The sequence below is a fragment of the Etheostoma cragini genome, chromosome 5 (assembly GCF_013103735.1).
Source record: "Etheostoma cragini isolate CJK2018 chromosome 5, CSU_Ecrag_1.0, whole genome shotgun sequence".
Lineage (NCBI taxonomy): Eukaryota > Metazoa > Chordata > Actinopteri > Perciformes > Percidae > Etheostoma > Etheostoma cragini.
The window spans coordinates 16,013,682-16,027,087 of NC_048411.1; the positions used below are offsets into that span (position 1 = coordinate 16,013,682).

General features: G+C 40.7%; 1 protein-coding gene across 4 annotated transcripts in view; it reads left to right on the forward strand.

Annotated features, from left to right (window-relative positions):
- The window catches only part of LOC117944692 (protein mono-ADP-ribosyltransferase PARP14-like), a 23,693-nt gene that overhangs the window by 2,927 nt on the left and 7,360 nt on the right, over window positions 1-13,406 (forward strand). For 2 of the 4 annotated variants that reach the window (XM_034871738.1, XM_034871740.1), the window contains exons 3-13: window positions 1,113-1,140; window positions 1,363-1,437; window positions 1,716-1,883; window positions 3,255-3,380; window positions 3,467-3,568; window positions 5,279-7,460; window positions 8,006-8,173; window positions 8,450-8,525; window positions 9,702-9,932; window positions 11,387-11,608; window positions 12,449-12,563. In XM_034871738.1, the coding sequence (XP_034727629.1) occupies window positions 1,113-1,140; window positions 1,363-1,437; window positions 1,716-1,883; window positions 3,255-3,380; window positions 3,467-3,568; window positions 5,279-7,460; window positions 8,006-8,173; window positions 8,450-8,525; window positions 9,702-9,932; window positions 11,387-11,608; window positions 12,449-12,563 (3,493 nt within the window). Of the gene's footprint in view, window positions 1-1,112; window positions 1,141-1,362; window positions 1,438-1,715; window positions 1,884-3,249; window positions 3,381-3,466; window positions 3,569-5,278; window positions 7,461-8,005; window positions 8,174-8,449; window positions 8,526-9,701; window positions 9,933-11,386; window positions 11,609-12,448; window positions 12,564-13,406 lie in introns of all 4 variants that reach the window. The other 2 variants (XM_034871741.1, XM_034871739.1) reach the window with 2 other exon arrangements.

Genomic DNA, 13,406 nt, shown 5'->3' on the forward strand with positions numbered 1-13,406 from the left:
CCCCCCATCCACACCCCTAAATCCGTCTTTTCAGTTATTGGCTGGAACAATGTTTGTGTATGCTTTGTGGTGCAGGTTGGCGTTTGTAGACCCTGGGCTGTCTACAGAGACTGCGTTTTTTTACAGTGTTTTCTGGGGACAGGTAGCTTGCAGATAGTGTGGAGATGTTGTACAAATGTTGTAGCCTAAAACATGTGCGTCATCGCTTAGAGCATCTTTAATTGGAGCATTATGCAGTTAACACCAAGTGAAATAATGAAACCTTTGGCTCTATGTATTTAATGTACAAATACTGTTTCTTACAGTATATTTTTCCAGCTGGACATATTTGCCCATATAGCGCTTTTGTAAACACTCAAAGAGACTTTGAGTTTTGGCAGTTTTGGTAACAAACAGACAAACGAGACAAGGTACGTAGACAAGGTTACTTGGGCAAGCACAGGCAAAGCAGGAGAGGTGGGCAATGAAAAGGAGGGAAAAACTGGGAAACATCAACTGGAGCTTATGCAGGTGTACCACACTATCAGGTGTGACACACATCGGACAGGATAAAACTGGTTAAATAAAGTATAATCTTAAAACAGAGTTGACGTCCTAAAATACTGAAACTAACTGCACCAGAATTTTATAGAGTGTTAAAGTTAAACATTTACACACCAAGCAGCTGTAAAACTGTCCTGTGTCAGGTCGGTCTCTTATTTTTCAGAAATTCTGGCATTTTAATAGATGTCAGACAGTCACGGATAAACACCCTGAAAACCTGAAGTTGGATTTACGCATTTATTTAATTTTTAATCATTTGTTTTGTTGTACAGATGTACTTGTTGTAAATCCCAAGGGTGTTAAAAAGCTTCTATTTAACAGCAAGAAACTTTTTAAATAAGATGATTTATAAAAGCATTTTTCAAAGTTAATATACTTTTCTCCATAATAATATTGTTTATCTATATGCACATTGGAAGTAGGTGAAGTTTTGTTTCCAGTTACACGGCCAAACAAAAAATTTGAAATGCCTGAACTTGAGTAAGTTACCAGTTGGCATGCAATACAGATTTTTAGACATATTTCCATTCTGTGAGATTTAAAGTGTTGTTTTTGTTTTCACTTCTCAGAGTCCAACAAACAGTGACGGCGCCTCAGGTAACACTGCCAGCTGTCTGCTGTTTCTCTGGTTTTTATGGTCCTTAAAGTCCATATAGTCTAAAACAATGAAATATATAATTGTTTGCTCCGTCTTTAATTTGGAAGTAGATCTTTTTAAGCACACAGTTTATTTATTGTTTAGCTTTGGACTCTATGCTGCGTCTGATTGAGTTCATGTGTGCAGATAATTCATCTGACCTTGATTGTCTTGTTTTTTAGATTCCTTGACAGATTCAAAGACTCCAAAGTCAGAAGCTGAACCTGGAAATGGAGTTTCTACAAAGAGCCAAGAAGGTAAAAGAGTCGTTCAGCAGGTCAGCTGAGAATGCAAGATATGCAAGGCATTCATAATAATTTACTGATATTAGAAAGGAAATCAGCAACTACTTTTAAACTCTCAAATTATACTGTTCTTTCCAGTAAAAAATATACATTTGATAATATATTAATATGAATTGTTTTGTCATATTTTTCAGTTTCCACATTTCTAAACACACAAAGAAATTCTTGAGATGGAAATGGTGCGTTAGCAAAGGTGAAGCAGGTTTCTGTGTCCTTTTATGTCCTTTCAGAGTCGGTTCAGAGCGTCGCTGTGGTGTTGGACAACGTGTCAGACAGCATGTCCCCAGACATGCTGTACATGCTGGTGGAGATCATCTCGGGTTTGGACGAGAGCTGCTATAGTCTGGAGATCATCTTGGAGACTAAGAGAGCCGTTGTCACCTTTAACAAACCTGAAGGTTGGTGTGACAGCCCCAGAGTGCGCGTGTGTTTGTGTGTGTGTGTTCCATTCATGCACCACTGATCTTAACTTCCACACCTCATTGTCATTATTTTTGCCTTTTACGTGTTGGTTAACACTGACTTTGACATGCATCTCCCTGCTTTGTTCTGGCCTGCTAGCCGGTCATAACTACGAGACTGCAGTAAATATACAGATTCATATCTTTCACAACATCAACACAAAACTGAGCAATATTAAAAACTATCATGAAGCCTTCTGAGTTATGTTTCAAGTTTATTTTATTTGTGTGAAATCCTTAATATACCCAGTGGCAAATAACATGTGGAATTAACACCAAACATATTTAGAATAGAGAAATACATTTGAAATAACTGTAAATTGTCTGAATTGGAAACAGAAAGAAAACTAAACCCAAACAGAAAAGAAATTCTGCTGCTGGGAGATGAACAGGGAAATCAGTAAACAATAAGGATCATTTAATTAGCACTGTACCGGTATTTATGTTTGCAACGCTGATGAATGCAAACAAAAAGAAAAGAAAAGTCCTATTAACTGTTAGAATGAAATGCAAATATACAAAATGTGTATGTGTTTTTGTTGTCTCTGCTATTGCATTATCCAACTAAAAGTTAGCTTTTAGGTGACAAATCTCCAAGAGCATTGATTATATGTTATTATATAAACCGTATTATTGTAACGCTAGTGAATATTTGCGTTAACTATTAACTCGTTGTGATGACATACAGGTACTTTCGGGGCGTTGATAGAGTAAGAGCACAAAGACAGCTTTGACTGTGTAACTTGGTCCATTTCTTTAATGACACTTCCTCCAGCGTAGATCAACTCAAGACTAACAAAAATATGCTTCAGCATCTCATCATATCCCCCCGCCAACCTGTTAACTGAATAACAGGCAGGGTAGCCCTATAACATGTAGCTCCCTTGTTAATTTAAGGAACAGAATACACTATGAAGCTACAATTGATGGAAATATGTGAGTTATTTCAGTAATCTTGCAAACAGCCATTTACAAAATAAATCTCATCTTACCTTATCATATACAATTCTTGTTAAAATTCCCACCCCAAGGTACATTTAGAAACTGTTCTGGAGGTTATAACATGATTTTCATCAGCAGACTATGATTCTACGCTATCGGTCTTTAATTAATGTCTTTATGTCTTTAATCTGAGAAAGAAAACCAAAAAATTAGAAACTGAATCCACAAAGTAGCAGTAGTACAGAATATTTAATTTAGAGACCCAGAATCAGTCATGTTGTAGTTATGTATTTTTAATTCCTAAGAACAGTTGTCAACTGCTGAGCCTGTTTCATCCTTAAATGAGTAATCTAGAGTATTTTGCAGATGTGGAGAAGTTCCTCGCTGTGAGTGAGTCCAACCAGAAGCTGCAGAAACACGGACTGAGTGCTCGGCCACTGGAGGCAGCAGAGAGCGTCCGAGTGGAGCGTCTTCCTCCGACTGTGGTTAAAGGTACACAAACTGTTAAATAACTGTTTTCTGTCTGCAACATTTATGCTACTCTGGTCATAAATTCCTTATATTTTATTTCTTTCCAGACATGTTGGAGCTGTATTTTGAAAAGAGCTGGGCTCTGCCAGAAAATATTGTCATGATCCCGTCTGAACAGGCTGCCATTGCAACTTTCAACAACCCCAAAGGTTTTTCATTTAGCTTTACTACTCATATTTTACACACTGTAACTTAAAATCAAAGTGTTCTAGACAAATGTCTAGAAGTACAAACATACAATAGAAATACACTATTCAGCCGGAATAATGTTGACACTAGAAGAATAGACCCATATGCGATAGTTGAGCCTGTGATTTAGTCGGAAGAATTCCGGTTGATTTCAACATGTAGCTCTGTTCTTTGTAAATTTTGAGTGCTGTCAGTAGAGAGAAAAATGATAACAATCGATGCTGCCTACACTGTGTTATCCTCCTGCTAGAGTTAGTACCCAACAGGCTTACAGGCAAGGTTTTAACATGTTTTTAGCCTCTAAACATGTTCAAAATTTCATTAAAAGGGCCTACCCATATGCAATAATTCCTTACAAATGAACAAAGTAGTAGATGTGAAAGAAATGCATGAAAGCTGTTCTATTTCAGCTGTGTTTAGTTCCAGTGTTGATACGTCAGTTAGAGAGTCTACAAACTACAACACAGAAAACAAATATGAATTGATTTAAATGATTAAATAAGGTATTGTCTCCAGACCTACCTTAATTATAACTTGTCCCCTGCTAGTTGTAATACAGAACTTTATTTATGTTTGTATCTCTTTTCGGCGTTGTAGTTTGTAGACGGTCTCGAAGCACTTCTTGCAGTATCAACACGGGATCTAAACACAGCTGAATTAGCAGAACTTTTCATGCATTTCTTTCACATCTACTGCAGTCAGATTCACTGTGTTCACGCGGAAGGAATCACTTCACTTGGGTAGGCGTTTGACATTTTGAATATGTTTAGAGGCTAAAAACACATTGAAAACTTGCCCTGTTTAAGACTGTTTGGTGCTAACTCTAGCAGGAGGATGACACGGTGTTGTCAACACCGTTAGTTTTTGTATTTTTCTGTACTGACAGCTCTCCAAATTAACAAACAACAGAGCTACATGTTGAAATCTACTGTAATTCTCCTTTAATGTGTTGCTCTAACAGCCTCAAAAGATCTGGTTTTTGCCTTTCCTCCAAATGTTAAACCTGCTGGAGGTGTTTATTCTCTTTCAGCCCCGAGAGAATTTAACAGAGAATTTATTATAACAGCAGAACATGTTGTTTGGCACTCAGGCTCTGATATCATTACTCCCAAGGAGATATGTTTTCATGAGATATTGGTGAGGGATGTTTCCCCCACTCTAAGAGCCTAAAGGTGTATGTTACGGTGGTAGTGGGGCTGAAAGAGCAGGCATCAATACAGGGCAGCGGCAGCGTTGAAAGGCACAGGGAGAGATGGGTAAATGTCGTGGGTTAATAGACCGCCAACGTGAGAGGGTGTGTTTGGTGAATGATTTGGAGAGTGAGGCAGTTACCATGTGTATGAGGTCAGGACTTGGTATAGAAGTTCTTCCACACCAAACTGGGAAAATAATTTCTTCATGTAGCTGCCTTTGTGCAGAGGATATTCTCATGTTAAAACAAGAAAGAGACTAACCCAAACTTGGAAGACTATACTACTATATACACTATAATCCATAAATATAATTTCTTGCAAGTAAATGTAAGAAGAATATTGTCCACATACCCTTGGCCATATACTGTAGTATGTTTTATGACCTGTAAAGAAGTTCAGTGTTATTTAAATGCCTTGTAGCTACAAATAGAACAAGCACTTACCTGAGCTTTGTTATTATTCTGTGTGTTGATGCAGTTGTGGAACGCATTTGCATAAAACAAGACATTGTGATGCGGTCCATCCCTATCAAGGTGTATCCGTACTATAAGTCCCTGGGCACCGCCCTGTACGGCAGCGAGCGACCAACATGGAAGATGCCCGAGCCCTTTACAGAGAGCGTTCACCATGTTGTCTGGAAATTCCTCCTGATGAAGAAACTGTTAAAAACCATCAACGATCAGATGCGTCCGTACTTCTGCAGTGTGGACTTGGATAACCCTGCGGTGAAACTCAGCCCTCTCCCGAGCTTTTTGAGGCAGCAAGGTCTGACGGCCAAATATGTAGATAACTGGATGAGCACCGCCCAAGAGGCCTTTCGTCAGCAAATGTCTCAGTACACAGCCTTTGAATGTGCAGCAAACGCACGTGCATGGAAAGCTGCAGAGAAGGAGGTCCGTTCGGTTGTCAGGGAAGACGCTGTCCTGGTGCTGGATGCATCCAGGGGGATTTTGACCGTGGCTGGCCGAGCTACCGACCTAAAACAAATCAGGGCTCCTGTGGAGAACATTGTTCTTAAAGCCATGAGTCAGATGAAACGGCAGACAGAAGGTGTCTCTGAGGTAATGGTTATGTCCGCTGCAGAGTTCTACATCCTGCAGCAGAATGGGGTGCAGAAAGCTGCCCAGGACATTTCCCCTGACATGAACCTCTCCTTTGATGAAGGCACCCAGACGTTAACCATTACAGGACTCCCTGCAGAGGTATACCAGACTAAGTCGTGGATCTTGGAGAGGAATGTGGCCATGAGTAAAAAGCAGCTGAATGTCCCCACACATCTTCTAGACTTTCTCAAGACAGTGGATCCCATGGACATGTCCCAGGACCTGTTCACGTCTCAAAGCATCAGTGCCATATACAGCATTGAGAGCAAAGGGGTTTTCCTGTTGGGGAGTTCTGAGAGTGTCCTTGCTGTTGCAGAGAATAAGATGAAGACGGTTTTGGGCGTACAGACTCTGGATGTGGAAGACCAGGAAGTTCTTAAACTTCAAAACTGGCTAAGCCTGAACCAACAGCTGTTGGACACCTACAACTCCTTAAAGAAGAAAACAGTGACCATTCAGATCCACCCAGAGAGGAGAGACAAAGTAACTGTGGCCGGCTTCCAAAATCCAGTGAAAGAGGTCAGCAGCAGTCTAAGGGAATTCATTGTGAACTACTCACAAGTTCAAGAAACCATTCGTGTCGAGTCATGCGCTGTAGTTCAGTTCATTGTCAAGAAAAAATCACAAGATTGGTCCAGTATTGCCAAGAATAATGATGTAGAAGTCCGTTTTGATCCAGAGAGGCCAAGAATCACTCTTGCCGGGGCTCGTCTTCACGTCCAGAAAGCCAAAATCTGCTTTCAGAAACTGACCAGTGCTCTCTCCACTGACAATTTCATTGTGGACAAACCTGGAGCTAAGAAGTACTTCCAGACTCAAGGAAGCTTGTTCCTGTCTACAATAATGACAGAGCTGAGCTGTGTGGTGATGCTTCGTCCAGAGAATCAAGACGAAGAGGAGGAAGAGAACTTTGAGGAAGACAATGCCACTTGTTATTGCAAAGTGAAGACCCTAAGTGGAGTTCTGATTTCAGTCAGTAAGGCAGACATCTGTAGCTTCCCCGTGGACACGGTGGTCAACGCAGCTAATGAGGACTTACAGCACATTGGCGGCCTGGCTTTAGCCTTGCTAAAGGCTGCGGGACCCGAGCTGCAGAAAATCAGCAACGACCATGTCGCCAAAAGTGGAAAACTAAGTCCGGGTGATGCCATCGTTACACGTGCATGTAACCTGCCTTGCAAGTACATCATACATGCAGTCGGCCCACGTTTTTCTGACTTTACCAGGCAGATGTCAGTGTCACGTCTGAAGCTTGCTGTTAAAAATAGTCTGGCACAAGCAGAGGGAGTGAACTGCACCACCATTGCACTGCCAGCGATCAGCTCAGGTGTGTTTGGTTTTCCTGTTGAACTCTGTGCTGAGACCATAGCTCAGGCAGTGCGGGAGTACTGTGACAATCCAGGAGGTCCAAGATTGTTGACGGAGATTCACCTGGTGGACAACAATGATAAGACCGTTAGAGTCTTGGCCACAGCTGTCAATAAAGAGTTCATGGACCTCGGACCTACTATGACTGTGCCACATGACGCAGGAGGAAGAGGCACTGGGGCTGCAGGGTAAATAGAAGAAACTTTTTTTATCATAAGCAACTTTTACTGTTGATTAGAACATGGATTTGAAGATGGGTGAATATTTAAAGGAGTAGTTTAACATTTTGGGAAATATCTTATGTCTGCATGGCAAATATGAAGCTACAGCTAGCAGCTGGTTAGGTTAGCATAAAGACTGGAAATGGGGGAAACAGCTAGTCAATTTGATGTTTTAGAGGGAGTTTTGTTCCAGACTATTTCTTGTCTCTGAGCAGTTGGAAGGGAACCAGCTGAGACTCCAGGAAGTAATGCTCTCAGCAAAGAAATAGTGGGACACCTAATTTTTCTGTAAAGTAACAAATTTTCTGTTTTACACGTGGCCTTTTAGACATGATAAACTGAGAAAATAAAGATTTAACATGTTACTCAGGGAGCTTGAGAGGTGGTAGTTGGTGGATTTTTGTTACTTTTGGACAGAGCCAGGCTACATTTGAAACAGCGTTTGAATCAGAAAGAAGTTGTTGGAAGGTGGGGTTTTGTGTCTTAAAACATATACATTGTTCATCCCCCAGTAGATATCAGGTGAGTCGAGGGAAGAGCCACTTGCCCAGGGGCGGCCGGTTTGGTGAAGGAGGAGGGCGCGGAAAGGGGGCTGAGGGAACAGGACCTGGATCACAGGGAGGCCGGCAAGGTAACAGGGGAGCTCCCGGAGGACACGCCTGGCCTGGAGGAAATGGAGGGTAAGGTTCTGTTACTTCTTTTTATCTTTCTTTTCTCTAGACTTCTTAGTATTTAAATTTTTGCACCTCAGTTTTTTAAGACTCCGGTCAGTCATACGGTCAGAAACAATTCAAGATCAATGTAAATCCAACAAGAGCAAAACACCAAAATGTAAAAATTAGGAAAAGAGAGCAACATTACCTGTACAGTGCACTAACATGTTCAAAGATTTTTGTCTTTTTGATGTGACTTTATTCACTGTGGTGACATCAGTCCTGTCCTGTGATTGGCTGTAGGTCGGGCAGGTTAGAGCAGACCACAGCTGAAGGTCTGAAGATTGTTCTGGGGAAAGGAAACATTCAGGACCAGACTGTAAGTACTGAGGCTTTGTTGCCTTTTAAAAGCATAATTTGACTAACCGTTTACTGCACCAACTTGTGGTGATGTCTGTGTCTTAAAGGTCCAATGACATGAAACTTTCACTTTATGAGGTTTTTTAACATTAATATGCATTTCTCCAGCATGCCTTTGGTCCCCCCTGTGGCCAGAAATGGTGATAGGTGTAAACAAAGCCCTGGGTATTCTGCTCTGCCTTTGACAAAATGAAAGGTCAGGTGGGCGGATCTGGAATCTTTTGTGTTACCTCCCCTTTCTCTGCTTAGAATTTTGTCCCACCCATGAGAGAAAGAGACATCATGGCTTTTAAACAAACAAAGTGGCAGTTGGCCAAGGCCACACCCCCAGCTTCCACCTTGCCCCCCCCCTTCCTCAAAAGCTACAGAATCAGAAATGGCACATCCTAAGGAAAGCTCTTTGTGGGACTGGCTCTAGTGGCTGTAATTCTGCACCAAGGCTGAATTTTGGGAAAGAGACTTCAGATATGGTATTTATGGGACCACTAAGGCCTATATAAAAGCATCCAAAGAGCCCCACGTAATGGGACCTTTAACTCATGATACATTATTCCTGACAAGTGTGGGGGTTTAGATACAAGTATCCACCAGATGGCAATAATTCTCTCTAACAAGTTCCTGTGAATGAAACTCTGACTTCAAAAACAATTGCACTTGTTAAACTTGGATCCTATTTTCGTTTTGACCATTATTTCTATTGGTTATGAATTTGTTGTACACATCAAAGTAATTACTGACAGACTGGAATTGTTATTTGCCAAGTCTGAAGGCACCACATACTCCAAACTTGGTTGAATCTCTGCTTGTCTCTCAGTACTTTAGGATAGCTGGTGCTGTGTGTGACTTGATTTTCAGGGTTTTCCATACAGATAGAAGATTAGACTGCGTGTCCAAGTACCGAGCCTGCCTTAGTAGACATAATCCGTGAAAAGGTTTAATGCTGCACAGACCTTTACTGAATGTGTGCCTCAACAACAAACTCCTCTGTTCATTTTGAAGGTGTAATCTTGGAATGTTATTGTATTTCTACCTGAGAAAGGACTTAAAAGAAAAATTGGTTGTCTAAAATGAATTTTCTTATCCTTTCAGTTGTAGTCCTAAACTTGTCTACAATGCTGTGGTTTTTGGTCCACAGACTGCAGTCATTGTCAACACCATCTCAGAGGACATGAGGCTGAACCAGGGAGCTGTTTCCAAAGCAATCCTGCAGGCGGCCGGGCACGGCCTCCAGTCAGCTGTTCTGTCCGAAGCTGGGGCAAGAGCACTGCCATACGGCGATGTTGTCATCACTGACGGCTTCAACCTCAAGTGTCAAAAAGTCTATCATGCTGTTTGCCCATTTTGGAACAACGGAGCTGGCCAGGAGGTGAGGGTTTTCAGTTTCAGAAATTTTATTTTAGGCAGCTGGGTCGTACTGCAGTCCACATTGGCAGGTAGCCAATGAGAATCGAGTGATTTATTTTTTTGCAACTGTTGTTCTTTTACATTTCAACAAAGTCCGCCATTTCTTTGGATTTTAGCTACAAATGTGGCGGCACATTACTGGGGTAAAGAGGCCAGCTGAAATTAACAACTAACAAAAAGATGAGTCAAAGAAAAGTAAAAGAAGGCGTTTTAATACATAGTGGACAATTGGCGACAAGCCACTGTGGATTTAAAAATCCACCTGTCAAAAAAGTTAACTTCAGGCCCTGGTTATGTTTTGTTAAGGTTGGTATAATTGTTTATTAAATATTTCAGTTTTTAGCAACCTTTATTGAACACCATTTCCCATGAGCCCCTGGATATTCACAGGTAAATGTCACAGGTTAACATGACTGCTGGCTAATAGTCTTTTTTTTCTTAGGAGGGTGAGTGAAATGATCTGGACGTATGTAAGGTTACCTTTAGATTGCTGTGTTTTGTTTTTCAAGCAGAGTTTTTAGCCAAAAGCAAACTCTGTTCACACAAGTGTTTTTAGCTCCATTAGAAGCACTAATCTCTGTTGAAACTAACCCCCCAAACCGCATATCTCATTAATATTCTCGTATACTGGGGATGCACGTGCCGGGGTAAACAGGAGGCAGCATGCATAGCTGCAAATATAGTTGTATGTAGTTGCTATGGTAATATTAGTAGCTTAGTCCCTGAGAATGAGACTTCATGACACAATCAGGTGGCGAAACATTGGCGTCAGTGTTTCCAAAGGGCTCTGTTTGCGGCCGTTGAGACTGCATCACAACCCAGCAGATTCCAAACCAAAACAGGTCAGAAGTGTTTTCAAATTTATCTGGTTTGGAGGCGCCAGAGCAGTGTGAATGCAAGGTTTTCACCATTTGGCCTTTATGGCTGTCTTGCATAACATTGTTATTTTCATACAATCATACAATTGAGATTACTGTGGACTAATACAACGGGAGAGGAGAATGAGCGATTCTCAATGTGACAACCATTTCCTTTCACTTTTGTGACAAGTAGCCTCATTTTTTATTTTTATTTTTACCTGGCAATGAAGTCATAGCAGGCAGCAATAACATAAAGCAAGATATAGTAAGTAGACAAACTGAAGGTTGAATTCACAGTATTGCACATAGGAAATATACATTAAACATTGCACTGTTTAATATAGTAATAAAGACCTTGAGATGTCTCTCCTTAAACACGCAAAAGCTGAGTAGAAGTATGAAATAGCATTAAATGTCAATATTAAGTAAAGTACCTCAAATGTCCACTTATGTACAGTACGTAAGTAAATGTACATATTGGACTCAAAAGGCTCCATGTTTAAGTTTATTTCCACAGCCTTACTTACTTCTTCTGTGTGTTGTCTTTTTGTCTCAGGAGTTAATATCCATCATCAGATTTTGTCTGGAGAAGGCTGAGAAAAGTCGTATGGCGTCGCTGTCCTTCCCGGCCATCGGCACAGGAAACCTGTGCTTCCCCAGAGACGTGGTGTCCAGAGTCCTGCTGCAGGAGATCCACTCGTACAGCCGCAGGAAAACTCCTCGCTATCTGAGAGAGGTGGCCATCGTTGTTCACCCGAGTGACAACCAAACGGTTGATGTGAGTTTCATTTTGTTAAAGACAGCATGTTTAAGTATAAAAAATAAAATAAATCTTGAGGTGTGACATTAGAGTGAAGTGAGACCTCTGTAGCCCGCTGCTCATCTTTGTTGTTGGCTACATTAGCTGCTATTAGCATTAAACACAACAATCTGTAGTGCGTTCCATTTACCTCGGAACTGGGAAGCCGAAGCAGGGAATAACGTCACACCGGAGTTAAATGCGTTCCATTTTTAAGTCGGATATTCATTGTTTTCATAAGCTCTAGCCAGGTTAGCCATTGTTAGCAATGTCATTTCATAACAACACATTACGCAGTTTGTTAGCACTAAAAACAGCGTAGCAACATGCACACAAATAGAAGATGGACAGGACTTTGTGTACGACTGATTTAGTGAGACACATATAAAACAGAAGAGATAATAACCGTACGTAACTACAGCTTTTACAACTGTTGATGCACGGAGCATCCATGTTTGATTTTTATCTCGGGGTACTCGGTGGTTGCCTGACTTCTGAGGTCAGGGGGTGTGTTTTCGACTTTGACCTCACAAAATCCAACTTCAGAGTACAAATGTAACACACTACTATTATGCAATGTAGGCACCAGGTTTTAATGAGGAAAAAGGACATCTCGGGTTCTGCTGCATTGATTTTGGTCCTTTTTGTTTTAAACTGTGGATCACAAGTCTGAAAATGAAAAGTGCAATGACAAAGTTGTGGGGGACTCCTTTAAACTGAACTTTTATACCCACAGAGATGCATACAATCAGGTATTGAGCAGAAAACCTGTATCAAATCACTTGTATTAAAATAATGTGGCAACATCTTGTTTGTCAGTGTTTCACCAGGGAATTTAAAGGTCAGACTGGCCAGAGAAATATCCAAAATGAAGCTCTGGAATTTAACGAGGCACCAGTTAGGTCATCAGTCAACCAATCCCAACAGTCCCCAGGTAAGAAGCCTACACACCTTTCATTTATGTTATCTTCAAGTGAAATTTTTATCACAAACAAATCAAACAAGAGTAATCTTTAAATACAGATTTGAGAATGTAAAGGGTCAAATTATTGATTATTTTAGACGTCAACTTGTGAATGTAATTGATTTGCGGATTTTAGAGACAGAACGTTTTGAGCCACCAGATCACCTGGCTCAAACTATTTTTGGGAGTTCAGTGTTTAATGTTTTTGTCTATTAACGGCGTTAATGCAAACCCATTTTAACGGCGTCAATTTTTTTATCACGTTATTTTTGGCCTAGCAAACTTTGCGGTTTTTTTCACATGCTGTTGCAACCACTAGTAACGTTAGAAAAACGTAGAAGAAGTACTTTTAAAAACGTAAATTTTCCATCCAGAATCTTATTGGCATCCATTTCAGCGAGACACAAGACCAAAGTGATCTGTGCGTATTGTCGTTGTGAACTGTTCTACCATCGCAGCACGTCCACTCTGAAATACCACTTGATGGCCAAGCACACAGCTGATGCGAATTCTCCGCTCCCTCGTCAAATTTTCTCCAAGTGTGAATGACTGCTCCAAGTGAGAATGTTACGTGTTAAGTTAAAAACTACAGTAGGCCATGCCAGTGTTGTTTTCAATAAAAAAACGTTTGCACAAAGCAACTCAATCCACTTTTCCATGTTGATAAGAGCATAAAAATGAGAAAAATAATGGAACAAACAGAAATCAAGGGACATTTAAAATATGTAAAAATGTGCAATTAATTGAGATTAATTGCAAGTTAACTATGACATTAATGTGATTAATTGCGATTTTATATATATATATATATAT